Raw genomic sequence first — 26104 nt, 5'->3', positions numbered from 1 at the left:
TTTTTTCTGAGTGTTCGATCTTTGTATTAATAATAATAAAAATTGTCTTCTTAAAAAAGGTCAGGTCAAGAATATCAAGAATAAATGGGTATGTGGAAAAAGACAGATGCGTTAAGAAAGTGAAAGGGGTATAACGCGAGCGTTGCCAATATAAGGCCATAGTTTCTATCTACCCCAGTGAAACACAAGCGTAGTATATAATCAAAATACAAACTACTAACGCGTTACTAAAAAAACTCGTTACAGAGAAAGTTGACCGTGGCGTTGGTATGATAAAAAGCTAGCCCGGTGTATAATTGAGCTGTTTTATCCGGGACGCGAACCTAGAATGCCACTAATGAATACCCGCAGCTTCTAGGTATCCTCATTTATATATACTATAGCGTCCTGAGCAGAAGTTGTCAATCTTAGTGGAGCCTCTTAAAGTGGCTGACAAAAATCAGGCCGTAATTCAGTAATGGTTACACTGATGACTTAGGTAAGGTGGCAATGCTTCGCTGAACGAGCTCTTTCTCGGTCAATCTCGGACTAGTCACTACCTAATTTTCGTGGCAATTTTCATTATTTAAATACTCAAGTATATTATCGTGCAATTATTAAATAATATTCCACTATATAATACTCGAATATTAAGTAATATTGCACGACAAAAAATCGAATACTTAAATAATAAAAAAACTTCAAGGCGTGATTATAGGCACACATTTAAATTGGAAAGCTCATTTAGCGTCTGTCAAATCTAGGTTGTCCAGTTTTGCATACGCGCTTCGAGAGACTAAAAAACGACAAACATGGAAACGGCTAAAGCTGCATATTACGCCTATGTCCATGCGTGGATAAGCTATGGTGTCATCTTATGGGGGAGTAGTGTAGACGCTACAACACTATTTACTGCACAAAAAAAAATCATTAGAATACTCGTCAATATTGCCCAAACCAACAGTTGCAAACCATGCTTCAAGAACTAGACATACGTCCCCTTCCCTGTATTTACATTGTAGAAGCATGCAAATTTGTACGCAAGTATCCAGAATATTTCACTAGGCGAAGAGACATTGCTACACGTTATACATCACAACATGGACATAAATTGATAACACCAAGCACCCGACTTAAAATGAGTTCTTCTAGTCCACTATGTCGATCAAAGTTTATAATAAATTACCAAGATCGTTAGTAGATGACAAAAGCGACATAATATTTATCGAGTTCTTAGGTTTTCGCGATTGTTATACATAGGAATGAAACTATTTTTCCGGATTTAAATCGCGTATATTTGTTTTTCAACCGTCAACCGTCAACCGTGACCATGGGACCTGTAAAGGGCCCGAAACGTTGGTTTGTTTGAAAAAACAAATATACGCGATTTAAATCCGGAAAAATAGTTTCATTCCGACATAATATTTATAAAAAAAAGTAAAAAGACTGCTAATAGAAAAATGTTATTATGCAGTTTCTGAATTTATTCAGGATAATGATTTAAAATATTAATTTATTATAAAAGTATGTCTTTCTCGCCAGCTTGCTGAGCCCTATCCAGGGTCTACAATGATCTGTTAAATATTAAACTAACCACCCTGTAAAACATTGTAGAAAATGCAATAAAGTGATTGATTTATTGAAAAATTGCCACGAAAATTAGGTAATGAACAATAGGCCGAGAATGACCGCTCTCTCTTTTCTTTCTCGAATAAGGAGCTCTACTATTACGAAGCTTGGATTAAGTATACCTAAAATTAACCTTATAAGTTAAGGTAAATATTTAGCGCCCGTCATTTATCGCAACTATAGCCTATTTAGTCGCAAATGACTCAGTAAATGACAACCCTGTATTTAGCTGGATTAGAAAGTGTTGGGCTCGATTTCGGGTAGGACCAATTTAGACAATAATTTTTCTGAATTGTTTCTAGTCTTAGCGTTCCGGTAAGTGCTTTGGAGTTCATTCCTTTGCTCTGGTTTGCATGGAACAGGGTTTTTTTTGCGTAATAGAGACGAAATATGTAGAAATTAGAAATGTAACTATTTTTTTCTAAATCGCTGTTTTTTTTTTTTTTCAAAGATCATTAACCGTGGGACCTGTACAGGTGTCTACAGATTTACTCGATTTTTTGATGATGATGATAAAAAATATGGTATCGATTGTCTGCTTCTAACACATTTACTGGATTTTGTCTGATAGATAACATAAGTTGGTCGACAAAAAAACCGACCTCAAAAGTACATGGAATTACGTTTATTTGCTAAGTTTTATTGAAATATTCCCTAGTTCGCCACTATACAGGACTTGACCCTGGAGATAATAAAAACAGGTTCTCACTACGACACTACTTAAAGTATATTGAGAGAAAAACGCCTTGAATTGAAATAGCAAAATCAACCAATAAAGTAATTGCCCCTAAATTAAATTAGGCTCTATTTATAAAAATGAATCTTCATGCGTGAACAGCCACCCTTCGAGGTGGATGATTTTCTTCAAAATGAAATGGGACCACTATGGAAGTACCCCCTTTCCAACAAAAAAAGAATCATGAAAATCGGTTCACAAATACCGGAGTTATTGTGTAACATACAAACAAAAAAAAACATACAGTCAAATTGAGAACCTCCTCCTTTTTTGAAGTCGGTTAAAAAATAGGATGTCTATCGTCTGTTGGTCTGTTGCTTACAAAACTCGTTTTGTTTAATCACACGTGTCGATCGTTAAAAAATCGAGCAAATCTGTAGGCACCTTAAACGGACCGGAACGTCAGTTTGTTTGAAAATAAAAAAACGCGAGAAAAAATAGTTTTCTTTTTAAATGTGTAACAATCGTGAAAACCAAAGAACTCGATTGTGTATACGTAAAAATTTAACTATTTTGTTTTGAGGTTTTACTTTTTAATTTTAATCATTCGATAATTCGAAGAGTGCGGTATGATTAGAGATTGGAAAAACTGCTTATTTTTTAAACGTATAAACATTGTAGCTTTTTTTAAAAAAAGCGTGACTTATACGCTTTTTAGTTTGAAGCTTAAAAAATCGTTTAGAAAAATATTTAAGTGAACAGACTTTTATGTTAAAAAAAGCTTGCAAACATCGTGTTGATAGAGGAAAGCAAGAGTAGACCACTAAAGGTTTTAAGTTAAGTAAGTTTATTTAAGTTAAAACACGAGTTTATTTTGGTTTATAAAATTATTATTCACATTGACGATTAATTTTTTTTTTTGAAACAAATGGTAGTATTTGAAGCTTAGGCACTTAGTAAAAAGTTAAATTCTTGAGTATAGAATTGACCAACGCTTAGGTACGCTTAAAATAAAAAGCGTGCTTAAGTGCATATTTTAAGAAGCAAACTTTTGTAATGCTTTTCGTTTAAACGCCCACCTCTAGGTATGATCCACACTACGTGTATTCTAAGTTGACATAATACAACTCTGCCTAATCCAGTCTCGACTCACAACACTGATAGACGTAAATTACAATTTTTACGAAAATAAAATAAAAAAATTATTAGAGTATAGAAAACGGAATTCTAAGTTCAAATACTTTTGATAAATAAGAACGGCATGAGTACAAAATGAACGGATTCGATTGACTTATTTTGATGATAAAGTAATAAAAACCGAAATAAAACACAACACAAACTATACGGAGAAATCGGCCGTTCTCTTCCCCGAATTTTAAAATAAACAATTCCGTGACATTCGAAAATTCTTGTGACAATAGCAGCGACATTTCACCACTCGCATTCACGCCGACAAAATTCGCAACAACCCAAATACTTGAACAAGAAATTGCTTCTTCAAATCGACGCACTCTCTAAAATATACCGTAAAATAACACGAAGAAAAAAAGTCTGTTAAACCGCTTAAACTCAGTGGAGCAATTCGCGAACTGTTATTAACTTGTTATTGAGATGAAACTTTAACAATGTACATAAAAACTGCGCAAACGCATTGGATTGCGGAAAACGGGCAACTGTTTCAGATTGTGTCACGCGAGGAAGCGCGACGGTTTGCGGTCGGCCGGGATCCACGGAACGGCGAGGTACGCGATGTGGCACCAGTCACCGCAAGACTTACCGCGTCGTAAATATCGTGACATTTGCGCTGCGCCGATACTGACACCGACACACGTTGGAGATGCGCACGCGCTTTCGTAATAGCAAAGGTGAATGAATGATCGATCGCCGGTCGATTATGCCGAATAATAATAAATAAAATATGTCACGTACGAATTTCATGGTTAAGTGATAACAATTGCAACTGCCGAATTGACGCAATTTCAAAAACTGTCGTGTCAACGTATCACAACAAATAAAAATAAACATAGCCTGAGTACAAGGTACTAAAAAAGCCGACCTCAAAAATTCGTGGAATATGTACTATTTGCCAAGTTTTATTGAAATCGGTTACCGGAAAGTGCGCGAAACCGGATTCATCCCCTAGTTTGCCACCCTTAGACGTGGAATATTTTCTTCAAATGGGACCACCGTTGAGGTACCCTCTTTCTAACAAAAAAAAGGATCATCGCGTAACACACATCCAAAAAAAAACATACAGTTGAATTGGGAACCTCCTCCTTTTTTTGAAGTCGGTTAAAAACAAACAATAATCGATGCAACAAAGAGACACGCGAGGAGTTTTTTCCTGTAAGCAACACGTTCAAATACAGGAAAATATTGATTGATCCGCGCACGCTTGGTTTGGTTTCTATAAAACATAACAGTAGTATTGTGGAGTGACCAAATTTTTTGATATTACTATCCGGACACTGTTAAAATATGGATAGGCGGCAAAATCTATTTCGCATATAGTATAATATTATTTCAGTATTGTTTAGATATTTACTATTAAATAACAAAAATACACGACACACCTGAGGATATTGAGAACAGGCTAAAATACAAGTCTAAAACGAATTATATAAGAACAAAATATCAAACTTTGCACATAATTTTTATATGAAGATATTGCTCTTGAAATACTACAGAGAACCTGCTAAATTTTGGTTTTCAACTGAAGCCCTGTAGTTATTAAATTCACATTTATCCCAAAACTTGAAAATTGCATAACGAGCCTGTGTAACTAGTAGTAGTTCTGCCTGCTGGTACTTCCACGGGCAACAAACGGATTTAACGACTCGTCGCGCCGCCTGTTGCACCGTCAGTCGCTATCGACGACGGATAAGTGTCAAATTTTCTCCGCCTGTTCTTATTTTAGTCATATTAATTTTAAACGCGCAGATTGCGGGACACGTAGGGCGGTCCCCCACATCTCACCTCCTAAAATCCAGCTCCGCGTCCAAATATCTCGCCTTAACAAGTTCTTTAACAATAATAACCGAAAAAGAAACTAATTTTTTGCGGATCTAAATCGAGTATATTAGATTTTTCAATTAAACCGACGTTAGGTGCCATCGTCACGACTGACTTAAATGGTAAAGTCATGAACTAGTTACGTCTAATATTAACGCAAACCGCCATTATTTTTTCAAGTTTTTATTGAATGTTACGATTTTACTACCATGATATTCAATTATTTTTTGTGACGTGGATCCACTAGGAAATGAAACAATTTTTCCGGATTTAAATCGCGTATATTTGTGTTTTCAAACAAACCAACGTTTCGGGCCCTTTACAGGTCAGGTCCCGTCATGGTCACGGTTGACTGGTTGATCAGTTAGGTCAATCCGGAAAAATAGTTTCATTTCCTATGTGTAACAATCGCGAAAACCTAAGAACTGGATTTTGCTCCACTAGTTTGTTATAATTATTAACAACAACAAAAAAAGTCGTGACATTCAATACAAACTTTAAAATTACAACGATTAAAGTGACATATCTAGTCAGCGATGATAGCTGTAAAGGTACCTACCTCTCTGAGTGAAGAAATAAATTTCTCACAGATGGCGCTACGGCATAAAAAGTCGTTAAAAAACAAAAAAAAAAGATCTGCAACAAGCACAGAAAAATTCGCTAGCGGTTACCTAGAAGATGTCGGTTCGAATCCGGTCGGATCGAAAGAATTTTTATTAAGTGTTTGATCTTTGTTATTATTAATCACCTTTTTTTATTTATTTGGCTTAGATAAAAAAGACGGTTCATTTTGAATGTCAATAATCGCGTAAACCTAAGAATTTGAAATAATAATAGCGTCAGACAACTAAACCAACATCAATGATTTGTTGCCTTTTGGCAACATTCATTGCTATGCAGATGATAGCACAGTGCACGGTTGCTATTATAAGCAATCGTCAAGCACCCGGGAGGACCCTGAGAGAAACCGGGAAAAACTTGTCGATGAGCTCAACCATGTTTTGGAACATATATCGTCGTGGGGCTCCCGAAACTTGGTTGAGTTCAACGCCAAGAAAACCCAGGTATGCGCGTTCAGCTCCAAAAAATCCCCATTCCTTCCACTTCCCCATCTTCAGGGTACAACGCTGACGCTGCAGGACAAGCTCAGCCTGCTGGGGATGAGCATCCGGAAGGACATGAGCAACAAAGATTATATCAAGAGCGTCATCTGTACCGCGTCGCGCAAGCTTGGCATCCTGAACAAGGTGCACCGATTTTTTACTCCAGAGCTGCGTTACCTGTTGTATAAAACTCAGGTCCGAAGCAGCATGGAGTACTGTTCGCACCTTTGGGACGGCTCTGCCAAGTACTTGCTCGATGCCCTAGATGGACTGCAGCGCTACGCCTTCCGTGTTGTCAACGATCCTCATGTAACTGAGCATGCGGAGTCGTCACAGCTTCGCAGAGATATAGCGTCTCTTAGCGTATTCTATCGCCTGTACCACGGTGAGTGCTCTGAAGAGTTATTCAACCTTATCCCTTCCTCTCCTTTCCATCAGCGGACCACCCGTGCCGGACTGCGTTGCCACAGATGGACGGTCAGTTCAATACCGTCCCGCACTAAAAAGTTTGGCAATTCGTTTTTATGCCGAACCATCAAATTGTGGAACCAACTCCCGGCGCATGTATTCCCTCCCCTCTATAACATCGGGTCCTTCAAACGTAGTGTGAAGAAGCATTTGGCCAGACCGGCAAAATGATAGTGACGGAGTGAAGATATTTGTGTTTTCCATCCGTTACTCTCATCTCTGGACTGTATTCGCACTTTCCATCAGGCGCGGTGCAGTCATTTTGCCGAGTCACAATAAAAATAAAAAAAAATAAAAAAACCTGGTGTCAAACTAGGAAATTCCCTATACTGAGTACTGGATTTAGTGCATTTGATCTGGGTCTTCAAGACCTCAAACAATGTTGACCCCTAATGAACGGAGCTTTTGCCTATCCAAGCTAGGGTTGGTGCAACGTGTAGTGCAGACCATCTGGTATCGGACCAATTTAGAAAAATGGGATTCGCAAATTGGATGCTGGGAATTGAACCCAGGATCTCCTCATTTAGTGCAATTATATTTACCGCTGAGCCATCGAGGTTGTCAAATAAATATAGTGGTATGAGCTATATATTTTTACCTGGAAACTTTGGTGCAAAAGTGATAAGATTTGAGCTACTCGTAGGTCAATTACATCCAGATAATTTTAGCATGTATACATGTTTATATATGTGTTTCCCAGTATAGACCCAAACCAAAATCATTTATAACCATCTGAAAAGTCAAAATTAGGTCAGGTAGTTCAGTTTTCTCTCTGAGACTCGCGGTAATGGCCCAGTGGAAAAGCGGATGCTCCTCAATGAAGCGGTTACATGTAAAAAGATAACGAATGATAAATAGTTTGTAAAACGGAAGAATGTCTCGTGTTGGAATTCACGTCAATTAGCTTTGAAAACAAACGTCCCATTGAAATGTGAATGTTTGGCCACCCTACGTGATTGAAAGCACGCGTCGACAACTATCCTAATGATTATGGGAATATAAATTGCGGGGAACACATAAGAGGGGGTTATTCTGAGCCGTACGGTTCTAAACGTGACTCAGCGACATATCTGTGGGATGAACGTAGGCTTGAGAGAGATAATTAACCGCCTATTTGGTGTCTTTAATTAACGTTATTAAAGTTTTAATTGCGAGGATAACGTAACGAACAAAAATATTTCCTTTAATATTTTTTAACCGACTTCAAAGACAAGGAGGAGGTTTTCAATTCGAAACTCTTCTGTTTTTTTTGAATGTATATGTATAACGCGATAACTTTGGCATTTGTGAACCGATTTAAATTCTTTTTTTATTGGAAAAAGGACACCTCAGTATTGGTCCCATTTTAATTTGAAGAAAAAATTCCACCTCTAAGGGAGGAACTAGGGGATGTTTTCCGGTTTCGCGCACTTTCCGTTAGCCGATTTCAATAAAACTTGGCAAATAGATGTAATTCCACTAATTTTTGACGTCGGTTTTTTTAGGAATCTGTACTGAGATGATTAAATACGTAATTTTGTTGTCGTGAATCGTAATTACTCTGATTTTAATTACCAATGAAACAGAAACTAAATAAGACATAGAAAACCCGATAAGAGGGAGTTGTAGAACTTGTGCCGCAGATCCCAGATAAGTTAATAACACAATTTCGTTAAAAAATTCAATTACGTTATGTAAGATAAGGAGGGTAGAGTGGGACAGTACAGCTAAAAAAATGTTTTATGAGCTTTGCGAATAGCGCAACATCCAGGAGTAATATATTACATTACACCAAGATGTATACCCCAAAAATCAAAGCAAGTTATCAGACACCATACTAGATACCAGTGGTGAAGAGTGGATCTCAAAAGAACTCAGCTTTAGGCGAGGAAAAAATCCACCAATAGGATTACTTCATGTTCCTCGCCTCGCTTAGCACAGCTCCGGTGGAAAAGGGTTAACGGAGCTAAGTATTCGTACATACAAAATAGCGAGAGTCGACCCTTCCTACGTAAAGTATCGTATGTCGAAATTGCCAAATTTACAGAGGAGCCTTTTAAACTTCTGAATTCACTGAAATAAGTATAACACGTGACTTTAGCATTTCTCAGTTTTATTCGGCAAAGCTCGTTACTCACATAGAGTATTATAAAATCCTAGATATCGGTTATATGATCTATTAGATGATCACTCTTTCAGTAAATTCAGAACTTTAAAACGCTCCCCTGTAAACTTAGCAATTTCGACATACGATACTTTACGTAAGAGGAGTCGAGATGTGTGCGAGGGATGCGGGCGAGGAATTTGTGCGAAACGGTGTAGGAAACTGGAGTTACTGAAAGTGTGACACTAACTGACACATCGTCACCGCTCACCCTACCACACCGTACCCCGCCCGCGCATAGCTAAAGAGAGTTTGTAACGCATCCTCGCACAGCTTTGGTGGAAAATATCACACCGTTTCACAGCGCCGCTACACATCCTCGCACCGCCTCGCTACCTCGAACATCTCTGGTGGAAAGGCAGCCTTAAGCTGGGACTAAGAGGATCAAGAAAGTTAGTTGTGCAAAGCCTATAAATTAATGCCAGATTATCCTATTAACCACAAAAATCCGTTTATATTTCCAAAAATGAACTCAGAGAGCACATTTTAATACTGCAAAATACGCCATGAGAAATTTTATTTGTATAACGCACCGAGAAACATAAAATACATGAGGACAGAGTGAACTAATTGAGAGCTGTAGGCATACGGTAATTTAATTTTTTCTGAAGTAATTAAGTTATTTATATGTTGTACTTATTACGCGTCCACATTTTTTTTTCTTTTTATTTGTTATTTTACTTTTAAATCCGCCACTTCGAAAAGGGTCCACTGAACACCAGCGCTGTGGCTCCGCCGCAGTATTTGCTGAGTTAGACCCTTTTCAGTGCAATGCTCTTTAAGCATAAAATCATAATATTGCAGTTGTAACATGTGTTTCTGCTGAAAAAATTGAAACATGTTTCGGAATTTGTGCGCGTTTAATATCAAATTTCCGCAAAAGAAGACATCGTGAAGAAACCTCTACAAAGCAATTTAATTATGTGTGTGAAGTTCACTATCCGCACTGAGTCCGCCTGGGAACAATAGACCAAGCCATCCCATTGTGAGAAGAGGCCTGTGCTCGACAGTCAAAATATATACAGATTAACTATAACCACTTTAACTGAAACAATTATTTTTTCCAAAAACACTAGCACGTCTGAAACAAAAATAACTAGTATCGTACTTCCTATTATAGAACGTCACACTTGCGGTATCATATTCGCAAATTGCACATTTTACGAATCGATATGTCATACAAATTCGTATAATATGGAACATGGTCGTTATTTTGTAGGAACAAAAAAGACAATTGCTTGCTACGCAGCATTGTGCCATGGCAAGGGAACTCGGCGATAGGCATCTTACATGGTCGGAAAGAACAGTCAGGCGTTTTGTACGAAAAAACAACGCGTTATGCGGTTAGATTGTCGGATAATTCTCAGGCGTTTCGCATACAAAAAATGTTATTAAGGCAAGTCGATAGGAATTGAATTCCTTAATATCGTCGCCTTAGTTTCTCAAACTCGTATCTTAAAGCACAAAGTTACTGAAATGCAAAAAATGGATTGTATATACAAATTTTGCAGGCTGATTTCAAATCACGTTTCCTTCAAATTCACACACTAGTTTTTACCTTTTCTTCAAGTAATGCTTTCAAATTAACACTCTTCATAAGAAATTTAAAATCAATAGAAAGTTTTGTCATCTCTTGCATAATCATTCTTTATAAAATACGAGTTTGAAAAAGTAAGGCATCGATATATTATCTGTCTATACAATGTAGAGCTTGTTTTACATAACGTTACGAATCTCAAATAAAACAGATATGGCAATCAGATTGCATTGTTATTTACATAAGACTTGCTTTCACTCAAATAATCGCCAAGATTATACGTTTGTCGACGATTGCAGCGAATTGTCATATCACCAATTATAATGTTCATAAATTGCGTCGTAAGGCGTGGTAGAGAAAGTCACATTGTACGCTAATTTGCGTAAACCTATACGAATAGAAATGTTTTTGTTGCAATTACTTATACTATTTTTTGACGTTTGAAGGATTGGTAAGCAGTTGCTAGAAAAGTGCATACAGGAATAGTGCAATGACCTGGTTATTAAAACTTACTAGCTTCGGCCTGACGTGGCAGACAATCGATCGGGCTGACTCCTCGTCGCTGCTGCTCTCCAGGCAGTCGGAAAGGGATGGCGAACGACGCGGCGGCCATAGCGAAACCTTCTCTGATGTGGGACTCGGAATGATCAGCGGCGGCGGCAATTGAGGTTCTTTTCCGCGCCACCACGACACCAGCGCCGGCGCCACTCCGACAACCATCGCGAGACTCAATTTCACCATAATGACGTTCCGACTCAATTCAAAATAACATAATTCTTAAGCCGTCACCGCACTAGGAAGCTAGCGGTGCATTGTTCGTAAATAAAAACGTCTATTTTAGATAGATGCTGTCTCGCACGCTTCACGCTATATGTCACAATGGAAGTCGCTCAACAGAATACCAAGGATTATCTGTCAACGGGACGGAATTCTGCCGGCTGAACAGCCACGTGCTAGCGTGATTGGCGATAGTCGATGGACGTGGTTAATTGACGCGAAAGTGGTCGCGTGTGTGTCTCACCACAACCGGCACTTAACGCGGCGCGATGACAATGAACGGTTAATTATTTGTAAGCAATTTCTGCTCACGTACGAGCACTGCCTTGCGGGGCAAGGACGTGATCGACACAGTCACGAAATACTGGGAAATATCAGAGTTTCAATACATGTGAGACGAGTGCAACGGGCGGCGGTGTACTCCCGCGCTCGCAGACAGGCGAGTGGCGGTCGTTGACGCTGGAGTCCCCCTCCCCCGCCCAGTACTAGCGCCCCTCCAGCCGCCCGCCCAAAAGGAACAACCCCCCGGGGCTAGGAGAGAACGTGGAACGAATGCCCGCTGAAAGAGCTTCTTAGAATTATTTATACGTAGCAAGTTTTATTATTTCTTTTAATTATAGACTACTAACAATTTTGCAACGTTACCAAACGACCTTACGTCATAGCTGGAAGTGGGTTAAAAATGATAAAAACGGATTTAGTTTTTTATCAAACCAGCAAACACTAATGAAATCAAAACGTTGCATTAAAAAAGCAGCGCATAAAAATGACTATCAAAATGCAGAGTTGGGTAACGCGCATAAAAACTCGTTTTGTAAATAAACGTGAATGTCTGCTGCGCGTACGCATCGAGGTAATGAGCCCATAACGTTTCATAATCGTTGCGGAAGTGTTCTTCCTGAAAACGGTACGGACGCTCATTGCAAAATCCTTAACGCTCGAGGCGTAGGCCTCTTTGTTGTAAAAGAGATATCTTAAGTGTTGAACACAAGTTGTCGCGTTTTTTTTTGCAGAACTTTAGAATGAACTACACTTTGAAATTAGATAATATTAATAAATAAATAAATATTAGGCAACATCATATAATAAGTTGCTTCGACTCCAAAGCACTTGTGTTTTGGAAATCGGAAACAATGACGGTACCACTAACACCAAGACTCGAGACAAGATAGTTAAGTAAGTTTTTCTGCACTGACCTAGCAGGGGATCAAACCCGGGACCTCAGAGATCGCGACATCATGAAAGCCGGCGCGCAAGGCACTCGACCACGGAGGTCGTCAAATGCTATTTTAAACGTACTTCATCATCAATTCTACACGTTCCACTGGTGGGCACGAGTCGCCTCAAAGGAGGGTTTAGGCTATAGCCACCACTCTGGCTCAATGCGGGTTGGAAGTTTTACCACATTTTTCTATATGCAGGTTACATCACGATATTGCATAGTGTATTAACTCAAAAACTGTATTTTTTCACTTCCCGCAAAAGATCATTAAAATTATGCATGGCCAAACACCTTCGTTTCTTCTGTAACTGCCTTTTGCGTTTTGCTTTTTTTAAAATGTATTTATTTTAGCGTGCTATAAATGTTATAAATGTTTTGCCTGTCTTTTTTAAATGCATTTATTCTTGTGTGCAAAACAGAATACTATTGTATTGTATTGTAACTAGCAGTGGGCGTTTAAACGAAAAGCATTTAAAAAAGTCTGTTTTTGAAAATCACGCAAAAAAAGCACGTTTTTAATTTTAAGTGTAAGCATTGTTTTTAAACGTAAAGTCTATGCGCTTAAAAGTTTTTCTAAACGACTTTTTAAGCGTCAAACTAAAAAGCGCTTTTACAGGCACGCTTTTTAAACGTACGTTTTAATGTTAAAAAAGTAAGCAGTTTTTTTCCACTTCAACGGTTAACAACTACAAAAGTTAAACAACTTATGTTTTTGAACGCTTTTAAACGCCAATGAACAAAATGTTAATATAATAATGTTATGTCATAATAAAAATATAACTCGTTTTTTACAAAAAAAACTTACTTATCTTAATACCTTTAGTGGTCTACTCTTACGTTTCGCTATCAACACAACGTTGCAAGCTTTTTTCAACATAAAAGTCTATGCGCTTAAATGTTTTCTAAACGATTTTGTTAGCTTCTAACTAAAAAGCGTTTAAAAAAGCACGCTTTTTTTTAAAAAAAGCATAACGTTTATACGTTTCAAAAATAAGCTGTTTTTCCCATCTTTAATTGCAATCGTTCTCCCACTGGACTACTACCGTTCTTCTATTAAGCTACCTACTAAACATACCAATTAAATCCTATTTCAAACGTTACATAATGCAATATTTCCAATATTAATAACCAAACAAATTAAGTTGAATTTTCGTAATGAAATTAAAGGAAATGTTGTCTATTTATTTAAACTTCAATTTAATATTTTTTCATTTTAATTTAGTTTATGATTGTTGTTTTGAAATTGCCGTCAACACTTACAACTGTTGTGTTTACAATGTAGAACACCCAAGTGAAATAAGTAAAAATGTGTTATGAACATAATGTTAGTGTTGCTAGTAAATAAATAAATAAACTTTACTGCACACAAACCAGTACAAATTGCGGAATTAATGCCATTAGACATTCTATACCAGTCAACCGAAGAGTTGGGTTCACGATAATTTACAGGCGGTGCTTAACAAGACATACTAAGATTATAAACAGGGTAATGTACAAATACACACACAATATATCTGTGGCTCTAGTGAAAAAGGGTTCAAATCAAAAAACCCAACTCTACAGGAGACGCAAAAAACAGTTAACGTTTAATATGATTCGGACTAAGAGTCGTATTCTCGAACTCTACTCAATGCTCAAGTCAGGATTGCACTGGACACACAAGCACTGGAAATACGACCCTAATGGCAGGGACTTGAGTATGATTTGGAGTGTTTTAAACGATACTCAAATCCTTAAGTTCTAGAACTCTACTCCATGCTCAAGTCAGGATTTGAGTATGGTTTAAAGCACTCGAAATCATACTCAAGTCCCTGCCATTAGGGTCGTATTTCCAGTGCAATCCTGACTTGAGCATTGAGTAGAGTTCTAGAATACGACCCTAAGTCTCGTTACATTCATATAAATACATATATTCTAATATGGTATGCCAAAGGACTAAATAAATTATGCTATAATATTTCCATGTGGAAACATGGAAATATTATTTTTTTTTCTCTTGATTATTAGTTTAAAAGATAATGACTTACATCCAGAATGAAAAAAAACTGTAAAAAGGTATAGATGCTCTTTAAACATGTGCAAATTGATTTCGATCAGAAATCACAAACTAAACTTTCGTTAATAGAAGGACAACTACACACGAATCCTTTAGACGTTAGAATTTTTATCATATGTGTACCTTTTTCTACAAGAAAACTTCGTTATTTAAAAAGATACCTTAAATCTGTTTAAACTAATTGATGTGTTATTTTTTTCTGATGGTTTTGGCTTAGGAAACCCAATTTGAACAAAATCAGACTTGTACATAATAAGTCTACATAGAATAAGTTTAATAGTTCTTAGGTTTTCGCGATTATTCCATATAGGAAATGAAACTATTTTTTCAGATCGAAATAGCGTATATTTGTTTTTCAAACAAACATAATATTATGGGTAATATTAATGTTAATATACTATTATCTGGTTGATGACTACCACCTCAGTCAACCGTGACTATGGGACCTGAAAGGGGCTCGAAATGTTGGTTCGTTTGAAAAAATAAATATACGCGTATTAGGTTTGAAAAAAAAAATAGTTTCCTTTTCTACAACTTTAAGAATAGTACACTTTTTTAAATTTCCGCAGTTCTACACATCTCTCGCAAGCTACAAAAAATAATAAATGTTATGAGAGTGTCGCAAAAACATAGCGGAGTTGCATAAGCCAGTGGGCGGGGGTGCAGGCAGGATAGGGGGCCTAGACTGATCGATGTTAGCTCTGACGTCAATGCTAGACAAAATGGTAGGCAACCTGTAATGTCTGTAGGTTTTAAAAATTTTATATGGCTTTGAAAGGTTAAGGGCGTTCTAAGTATGGTGATATTATCAACTCTAAACTAAGAAAATTAGTCCCTAATTTTTTATTTTTAACCGACTTCGAAAAAGGAGGAGGTTCTCAATTCCACTGGTTTCTTTTTTGTGTGTGTACGTGACGCGATAACTTTGTAAACCGATTTTGATCATTCTTTTTTGTTGGAAAGAGCGTGCCTCAATATTGGTCCCAAATATTCCACCTCTAAGGGTGGCAAGTTAGGAGGGGAGGAATACGGTTTCGCGCATTTTCCGGTAACCGGTTTCAGTAAAATTTGGCAAATATATATAATTGTACGAACTTTTGAGATCTTTTTTTTATAAAAAGTTATAATTTTATTTTAAAGTTTACAATTAATAATACAAAACAATTAACCGGTATAGATTTTTCGCATGTCGTTACTATATGGTAATCACGGAAGTAATATATGGTCTGTGATGATAATACGTAATTAATAAACGGTGTTTAGATTTTTGACAAAATGTAATATTATTATCGAGTTCTTAGGTTTTCGTGATTGTTACACATTGGAAATAAAACTATTTTTCCAGATTTAAATCGCGTATATTTGTTTTTTCAAACACACCAACGTTGCGGGCCCTTTACAGGTCCCATGGTCACGGTTGACTGAGGTTGAGGTGGTACAGTAATCAACCAGTTATGTCTAATATTAATGCAAAACGCGCTATTTTTTCAGTACAGTTACAAAAGTTATTAATTAAATACCTTATTTTTAATTTTACAAAGAAACATTCCAATTTACGATACATTGTTTTACAAATGATTTTATTGTAACAAATTATGATAATTATTGGTTTGTTTGAAAAAACAAATATACCCGATTTAAGTCCGGAAAAATAGTTTCATTTCCTATGTGTAAAGGGCACATAGAGAAACGAATTCCGTAGCTCAGTTGGGATAGCAATAGCCCCGATTTGACGAAAATGTCGCTGGTTTTCTTTGTGTTTGTTCCATCTAAATGTGAATTTTTAGTAGAGCTCCTTGTGAAAGAGTACATCCAGGGTAGTACTGCCACCTTACCTATTTCTGTCGCCAAGCAGTAATGTCAGCTAAAAGGCGCTGGTGAAATTGCAGGGACATGGGACTTGTCAACTTATGTCTCAGGGTGACGGGCGCAGTGGCGGTGCCTAAAAGATCTTCGCGATTTAAAGCTCTGAATGGCCCTGCAACTGTTATGGATAGGCGTGTCGCTTACCATAAGACGCGCGACTTTTCGTCCCTTCGCTTGGTATTATATGTATAAAAAAGTAACAATTTTTATTGTTTTTTACTCAAAGTTATTTTTTATAAATTTATCATGTTTTGTGAAAAGTCATAGAACAAAAGTTTGTTGTTTATGATGTTAATAATATAATTCAGGTTGTTAGTATGTTACCCTATATAACTATAGTAGAGTAGCGTCATTATCAAAACAGACGCGTAGTTTCCATCCAGGGCATTCAGATCCCGGCCCATCCCACAGAGATGGGCGGTGAGGTTCTACGAAACTGGGACAATCGATCGGGATACGGGTCAACGACCGATCTCCACGTTTTATTCAGGTTAACTACGTCGTACCTAATATGTTAAGGTTTCACATGTATGATTTTAATGTTTTTAAGTTTAAATAGCGATTTTTTACTTTGATTAATTAGAAAATAAATATCGGAGTCAGTTTTATTATTTAATCGGTCAGTGGATAAACTGGAATTACACAAATATATGTACATATCATCATGTCGATGTACTACCGGGGATTTTTTTATGAACCAAAGAAACGGGACGAACAAGTCGTGTGTCTGGTGGTAAGCGGCTTGCTAGTGATGCAACGGACCTCTGCTTCTGCTTCCGCATCTGCGGATGTTCCGTACGCATTTTGACATCTGTTTCCGTTTCTGCTTTTATAACAGAAACTTGAATCGGAAGACTTAAGATGAAGCGCGCGGACTACACGGCGGCGCGACGCTAGTTTTATTGCAGTTTTGTGTTAACTGCAGTTATGAAAACAAAAACAATTCCTGCTTGGAACTATTTCGTGCAGATCCTAGTATTTACACTTCTTCTTCCGCATCTGCTTCCGTTTCCGCTAAGATTCACTTATGACATCTGTTTCTATATTTTCTGTCTATCCAGAAACTGTTCTGCACTGCAACTGTGCAGTGCCATTCAGAGCTTTAAATCATAAAGATCTAAGGGCACTGCCACTGCGCCCGTCACCCTGACACAAAAATTAACAAGTCCCATGAGCCTGTAATTTCATCAGCTCTCTTACTCTTCTTAACCAGAACGCAGTAATGCTTACATTACTGCTTGGCGGCAGAAATAGGTAAGGTGGCAGTACTTCCCTGGACTTTACTCAGAACCAAATCGACTCATCCGAAGAACAGAGTCCGATGTGATTATATAGCGAAAAGAGAATAAGTACGTTACGAGAACAATTTCGTTATTCAAACTGGGTCCTATGTAAAAGTATTTTGAGAATTTATATATCTTACTTCGTTTCGGAAATATAAAATCGAACAACGGTCAATCTGACATCCACAGCGAAGAAGAACGAACGAAATGTACTATGTCCTGAGAACAAGTAGTCTTACACATAGACCTTTGTTCTACGGATGTGTCGAAATAGTCGGTTAAGGGGTTCAGATATCTTAGGGCACCAACTGTAGGTCTGTACATAACACCACCCTCTGAAATCTTGGAATAATTGTACCTATTGTGTTTTGTTCACCATTTTCGACGTGAAACTAGAATTATAGTACGGTAGTATATTCAAAAAGAAAAGTTTTGTATTTGTAAGTGAAAATGGTAGAGTTTTGTTTTTATTCTTTGCTATTTACTATTAAAAGGGAAATGAATGACCATTAGCAGTCATTTAACATTTCGTGAATTGTCCGTTTGACACGTAGCAATGTCATTATGTAGATTAGGACGGTACGTGTGTATGTCAGGACCGCCCGTCCACTAAACCTAGACCTCCGGCAGTATAATCCAATGTGAAGTACACTTATGAATCAAATACAACGCTGTCATTTTCAATGTATAATAATAATCTCAGTACAAAATACTAAAAAAACCGACCTCAAAAGTCATTAATCCCCTAGTTTAGTAGCAGTAGAGCTCCTTGTGAAAGAGTTCGTCCAAGGAAGTACTGCCACCTCACCTACCTATTTCTGCCGCCAAGCAGTAATGTCAGCATTGTTGTGTTCCGGTCTTGAAGGGTAAGGGTGCTGGTGAAATTACAGGGACATGGGACTAGTCAATTTACGTCTCAATGTGACGGGCGCAGTGGCAGTGCCTGAGTGGCATTGCAAGTGTTATGGACAGGCGTGTATCTTACCATCAGGCGCACAACTTGTTTGTACCGTCACTTGATATTGTACATACGATATAAAAAAAAGTTGGCCACCCTTAGAGGTGGAAATTTTTCTTCAAATTGGAAAAGAATCATCAAAATCGGTTTAAATCAAAGTTATCGCGTAACGTACATACAAAAAACATACAGTCGAATCGAGAACCTCCTCCTTTTTTTGAAGTCGGTTAATAAAATAAATATAGCAATATTGAATAAGTTGGAGTAGGTACAAACTTTCCCTGTTTATTTCTTAACGAATGTTAACGAAACTATTATCCAGAAATAACATTTACGCACTTCTGCAGATCAGCAAACAACAGATCAGTCCATACAGTACAGCGAGGCAACCGTTGATTTCAAAATAAACTAACACTATAATCGTCCTGATACAAATATTACTCCCGAAGACTCGCTTTCTTATAAACTTTCAATTCGTACTCATTAATACCGACCGAGACGCAACTGTCATCTATTTTTTATCGCTTGCACTTGTGGCACACGTTTCCGCGAACTCAAAAAGTATAATGTATACATTTTGAGACCGCGGAAACGGGACGGAACATAGACACGTTTCGTTAGAGTGAAAACGGCAGGTGCTTAGTATGTCGTATTTTGTACAGGTATACTAGTAGAAGAAATCAATGATACTATGAGATAAATAATCAATGAGAAAAAAATGGTACCTTGCAGACGAAGAAAATGATGTACAAATGTCCTGGATATCAATAATATTGGTTATTTTATGCGTAGATTAACAAATTTCTTAAAAAAAGTGACGACTGATTAACGGAAGAACAAAACATTTGAGCAAGAGTGGCGTAGTCAGATGCTGGGTGTAGTCATCTATATCTATGAGTCATCTGGAGGGCAAAGTTACTGTCTAATAAAAATTGAAAAATATTTCATAGGTAACCGGACAGCATGGCTTGAAACAACCGGAGGAAAATAGAATAGAATAGAAGTCGTTTATTACTACGCCACAACAAAAATATACACAGTAATAAAATGAAGACAAAAAAAAAGATGAAGCTACATTAGAACAAAAAATAAAAATAACTGGAAAAAAAGGAATGAAAATAACATCATACACATCAACAAAGCAAACATGAAATATTTAACACAATTAGACTAAGTGTCATGTGCGCGGCTGTGGCGTAAGTAACAGGATCCCACTCAGCTATTGTCACCACCGAGGAAAGGCTGTGACGCTGATTTTCAGTGGGCCCTAAAACCTAATAAGTAAGATATATAATTTAATCAAAAGATGAAGATGGCTAAGGGCTCAGATAGAAAAAAAACAAAACATAAGTACCCTTTCGGCGGTTTAGGACCACAATGGGAAATTACAACATCTTCAAATAACCACTTCTTGAAATTACCATTTATTTAAATGCTACTACTACAAAGAACACTTCTTGAAATGGCTACTTCTTGCATTGACCACTTTTACAATTCAATATGTTTCGGCTTACATATACGTAGATACAACTTAGCAAGATATAATGTAAATATATTAAAGGACGATTGTAAATATTGCCTGCCTAACTAACGGAAAGAAGAATTTTACAATGATTAATAAATAATATTAAAGTCATAGCAAAGAATCAGGCTTATAATTGGCCAAGTCACTTGCGGAAACTACCGATCATATTTCCTGTATAGCACAAACCGCAATGACCTTTTGGTTATAAATAAACATTGTGTAGGATTGTATTACTGATATTGTACATACATAAACCGAAAACACATAGAATAAGTTTTTTTGGCTGTGGTGAAGAATTCTAAAATCTCATACTAAATGTCACTAGAGGCTCAGAATGCCGAAAGATCCGGTACACAGATTTTTAACAAAAAACATATTTGTGTATATTTGTGTATAATAACGCACACACTCAACATAGCCCCGCACTAGGGAAACCCTGTGTCGCGGGTGCCATGGACACACACATAGACAACCACAAATTACACCCAAACTCACGAGAGAAATAAATGTAAGTCATACAAATATTTCGCCCGGCCCAGGAATCGAACCTGGGACCTCTGCGTGGCAGTCCGGCATGGTAACCGTTCGGCCACGGAGGCAGTTAATCGAGTTAGATATATCGAGTTCTTGGTTTAAAAAACACATAGCAGAATTTCGACAACTCGATCACTTGACCCGTAGCTCAGTTGGTAAGATACGATGCAGTATGGTGGTGGGTTAGTCCCATCGGGTCGAAAAAGTGCCGTCCGTTAACGCAGCTAACTGCCAAAATAATTGGTTGAGATATCTTAAAAAACCATAACCTAGTTTCAGAATATTGATATTGTTTAATGATATTTCAGCTATGTATCGTTAGGGTAAGCTCCGATAAGTCGAACACTTTAACTGTTTTGAAAAGAGAATTTTGTGCTCTATCTTCTGCTATTTAAAACAAATATTTGACCATTTGTGACTTAGCTGCGTTTTTTAGTTAGTGGACGGCAGAAAAGTTTTTCTAAGTGCTCGATATTTAAGTGTTTTCATTTCATTTCATTTCATTTATTTATTGCTTTTCACAGGTATGGTACAATTTAATAAACTTAAAACTATGACAGCATACATGTGATACCCTGTAAGGGCGTTGCAAATTAAAGTTAAGTGATAGTTACAATATAATTTAGGAACAATCCAAACTTAAAACGTAGGTAATTAATTGATATGGGTATTATTATTATATTTAAATTAAATTAAATTATATTTAAATTAAATTAATTATTATTTATACATGTTCAGCACTATATATAAGTCATACATTTAAGTCCTAAAACAATCCCAATCATGTAGAAGCATCAACTATGAGACATACAGTCAGTTAAAAGATGAGTTCTTTATCTTGGCCAACTTTCAAATACTTTTATCATCGAAAAACTCAGACATATTATAATAGGTTTTTAGGATGAGAAAATCCTTTAATTGTTTTTCAAAAACCTTATTTTTATCTAAATTTTTAATATAATTAGGGATATGATTATATATTTTAATTAACATAGAATGTGGAGCGCATGAAAATAGTTTTAAGCTAGAGAAAGGAACTTTTAGCTTATTTAGATAGCGATTATTACGCCTTATTAAATTTAGTGGAGAATATAAGTCTGCATGTTTTTTAACAAATTTACAGGCTTCAAAGATATATATACCTGTTAGGGTGAGAATTTTAAGTTTAGTAAAGTGCGGTTTACAGGAGGCCGTTTGATCGATGTTGGTCAATATTCTAATACATTTTTTTTTTTTTTTTTTTTGTGTAGTATTCCTACGTATCAATAATGTAAAGTGTATGTGGTAAGAAAAGGTCAACCTCCAGGCCCCAGGGGTTTCCTGCCAGAGCCAATTTGAAATATGGACTTTTCTAATTTGGTCCTAAGCTTAGTGTACCCTGAAATTCATCCAGTGAAGTACTGCTACCTTACCTATTTCTGCGGCCAAGCAGTAATGTGAGCATTACTGCGTTCCGGTTTTGAAGGGTTAAGGGTGCTGGTGAAATTACAGGCATATAGGACTTGTCAAATTTAAGTCTCAGGGAGATCGGCGCAGTCATATCTTTGCAGTTTAAAGCTCTTGAGTGGCACTGTAACTGTTATACACATTGTGGAATACACAGTCTTTGTGTTATTCAAAGATAGAGTGATTATACTTAGTTTTTTTAGGATTAGAAAAAGATGTAAACAAACAAGCAGTGGTCGTGAACCTTTTTCTTCAGTCAACAAATTAGAGTAGAAAAACATCGTTTGAATTGATGACAAATGACAAAATGGTACGTTATTATTTTATAAAAAATTCCATTTAACGTTCGGAAACCCTGTTTCTTTAAGTTTTTTTAGTGCAAGTCTGAAATATATCAAGTGTGTAAAAATAGAAATGTTTCATTTCATTTATAATAGTGTGTACTACGAGTAATAATCTCAGTACAGAGTACTAAAAAAACCGACCTCAAAAGTACGTGGAATTACATCTACTTGCCAAGTTTTATTGAAATCGGTTACCGGAAAGTGCGCAAACCCGGATTCATCCCCAGTGCGCCACTTTACGGAACTTGACACGGGAGATAAAAAAAAAATATTGAGAGAGAAAAACGCCTTGAATTTAAGAATAGCAAATTCAATCATTAAAATAATTGCTCCTTATAATAAAATTTAGGCGCTATTTATAAAAATGAATCTACATGCGTGAACAGCCACCCTTAGAGGTGGATGATGATTTTCTTCAAAATTAAATGGGACCACTATGGAGGTACCCTCCTTTCAACAAAAAAAGAATCATCAAACTCGGTTCACAAATACCGGAGTTATCGCGTAACATACATACAAAAAAACATACAGTCGAATTGAGAACCTCCTCCTTTTTTGGAAGTCGGTAAAAAAAGACGTAATAATTACATATATACATACATAATCTCACTAAACTGCCTCCGTGGCCGAACGGTTACCATGCCGGACTGCCACGCAGAGGTCCCAGGTTCGATTCCCGGGCCGAGAGAAATATTTGTATGGCCTACATTTATTTCTCTCGTGAGTTTGTGTAATTTGTCGTTGTCCACGTGTGTGTGTGTCCATAGCACCCGCGACACAAGGTTTCCCTAGTGCATTATTATATTATTATTATTAACTCTCGAGTCTCACATACATCAACTATCCTTTTCATACAACTTCTTTCATTCTAGTCACTTCGGATGCCAGCCTTTTTGAGGACATCACTGATCTGATCAACAATGTAAGTCCTTCTGGGACGTCTTCTTAAAACCCTTCCATCAACATTCGCATCATAAATCTGATTGGTAATTCTTCTTACATCCATCCCCTTTACATGCCCAAACCACCTTAACATTCCTTTCTCTATTCTATTCTCTATTTCTCTATACGTAACAATTACATAAAATACCAGAACCAGCGGACCTCACGAATTTTTCTATGTGCTTGCGTAGTATCTTTGTATTTGGTTTTTCAACGACTTTTTAGCCGTAGCGCCATCTATGAGAAATCTATGATATTTCGTCACCCAACTCGATCTTTGTATTAATAATTATAACAAAGTAGTGGAGTCATTTCACATAAAAATAATTGAATATCAATTCAATAAAAATTTAAAGAGTAAATTTAAATTTTAATTTTTTTAATACCTAAGAAAAGTAAAGAATGCAGCCAAAAAGCTTAGCATCCTTTCCATGGTGAGGCGTTACTTCACACCGGGACAGTTGCTTCAGCTCTACCAAGAACAAGTCCGGTCGTGTATGGAATACCGGTGCCACCTACAGGATGGCTCTGTTACATACCAACGGCCACCTTGGATTCAATCGTCAAGCGTGACAAGAGGCTTATAGATGACTCAGAATAAATAAAGGCGAAGCTGCAAAGCCTTGAACACCGCAGTAAAGTTGCCTGCTTATCGGTATTTTACAGGATATATCACGGAGAGTGTGCGTGGGAATTACACGAATTAATGCCTTCCCCTTTCCATCAACGGGGGACCAGGCGTAGGCTGGGGTTCCACCCCTATGTTGTGAATATTCCAAGAATTCGCATGCAGCGTTTCGCTTCCACATTTATATGGCGAACATGCCTGCAGACTTATTCCCTGAACGTTATAACTTGGACCTTTTCAAGGCGAGAGTGAATAGGCATTATTTAGGTATGCATGCTCCATCGGCACTTTCCATTCGGTGAGGGGAGATGAGAAAAAAAGTCACGCGGAAGGAAGAAAGCTTCAGATGTTTGAGAGGGTCCAATAAACTTTGCGAACAACATTCAAATATAAGTCTATATTGATTCTCTATTCCCATTTAATATGAGCGGTGATCCGCGAGAAACAATCAGATCATTACTGGATTAAACAATATTGATGCTTTCTTTCTTAGCCCGTTTTACTTCTCGTTGATTTATAGCTGACGCTTACTTCAAAACCATATTTGATATTTCCGTATGAAATTAGACCGCATCATTAGTGAAGTTAGAGAATATAATATTAATTAAGATTCAGTTGTAATTTTAGATAATCAAAAGAAGAATAGTCTGAATTTAAACTACGCTAAAAATGAAATCTGTGAAAAACGTAGATTTAATGGAGAAACTATAGATTGAAATAAATACATGCCTCTTAAAGAAATTCCAGTTTGGATTTTTTTTTGTAATAATTACTAGCATAATTGCTTTTTTTATGAAACATACTGTAGCATAACTGCCGCTGTTAGTTGAAAGGGCGTTTGTGACAAAAACTCGAAACCGAGAAGATAATGTTTAAAGAAATGAAATTAAAAAACATCTATTTTTCTCTTGCGATAACTTCATACCTCATCCATCTAGGAAAAAATAAATATAAAATAGTGACGGATCGCTCTTTTTTAGTGATCACGGCAGCATGCATATTTTTTTTAAATGTCACATGCATCCTTTCAAGTAATGGCGGCAGATAATCTTTCATGAGCTTTATATATCCACAGAAATCTAAATAAATAGGCAAAGATTTCTGTAACTGTATCTGTCATTTAAACTTATCACTATAAATATATGTTTGGAAACAAAAAGTTATTCCAAATTTAAAGACACATTTCCCTTTAAAGGTTAATTTAAACAGCACATTTAGGCTCAACTCACACTGGCGCAGAGTGGAAGCGTCGCGTCGCGTCCTGTTTTTGAACTACAACGCCTGGCGACACGCGAAGCCTGGCGACACGCGAAGCCGCTAGACCGCATCCAAGCGTCGACGCCCGTTTCCATATTTGCACAACACAAATTTGTACCTTAATTTTTTTTTTTCTTTATAAAGGCTTTGGCAAAGCCATCAGCCTAAACATGAAGTTTAATTATGTTTCTGTAAATATGGCCGCCACAAAGAGGATAGGCAATTTGAGGCGGCGCTTGAATTGATGCTTGGATTGACTCGGGATTCTTTAAAACGGGCCGATACGGGTATTTTAGTTCGAGATTCGTATAATTTCGCGTTTTAATCTTCGATTAAGGCACAATAGCACTATCCTATTCCCCTTTAAGCTAGATTTCACAAAGTAATTGAAAGCCAAAATAAAAACGACACTTTTCCCTCCAAAAGAGCGAATTTGTTTGTACCTTAATAATGGGAAAACAGAGATGCATATACTACAGGCGAAAAACATGACGCATCGCGACGCTTCGACTCTGCGCCAGTGTGAGTTGAGCCTTAAGATTTTTCTTAGACCTTAGTACTTTCAATATTATAATTCCGTGAAGACCACATATTGCATAATGACATAAATAATTGTGAGACCATTATTATACAATTAATAAGATCACTAGTTCTACTCGGACGATTAATTCTGACTAAAGACCACCCAAATGTAGGGCAAACTTCTTAATGAATCGACT

General features: G+C 37.0%; 1 protein-coding gene across 6 annotated transcripts in view; it reads right to left on the bottom strand.

Annotated features, from left to right (window-relative positions):
• Positions 1-26104, bottom strand: part of LOC113237115 (leucine-rich repeat flightless-interacting protein 2) — an 81401-nt gene that overhangs the window by 47089 nt on the left and 8208 nt on the right. For 2 of the 6 annotated variants that reach the window (XM_026473398.1, XM_026473400.1), the window contains exon 1: positions 11061-11261. The exons of 1 other annotated variant lie outside the window; for it this stretch is intronic. In XM_026473398.1, coding sequence (XP_026329183.1) covers positions 11061-11160 — 100 coding nt within the window. In that variant the 5' untranslated portion in view covers positions 11161-11261. Of the gene's footprint in view, positions 1-3809; positions 3950-10968; positions 11736-26104 lie in introns of those variants that run through there. 3 more of the 6 variants (XM_026473401.1, XM_026473399.1, XM_026473402.1) reach the window with 3 other exon arrangements.

Source organism: Hyposmocoma kahamanoa, unplaced genomic scaffold (genome assembly GCF_003589595.1).
Source record: "Hyposmocoma kahamanoa isolate Upper Pololo Valley unplaced genomic scaffold, ASM358959v1 93, whole genome shotgun sequence".
NCBI classification, from domain to species: Eukaryota; Metazoa; Arthropoda; class Insecta; order Lepidoptera; family Cosmopterigidae; genus Hyposmocoma; species Hyposmocoma kahamanoa.
The sequence above is the reverse complement of the archived record's forward strand: the minus strand, read 5'-3'. Positions and strand labels throughout refer to the sequence as shown.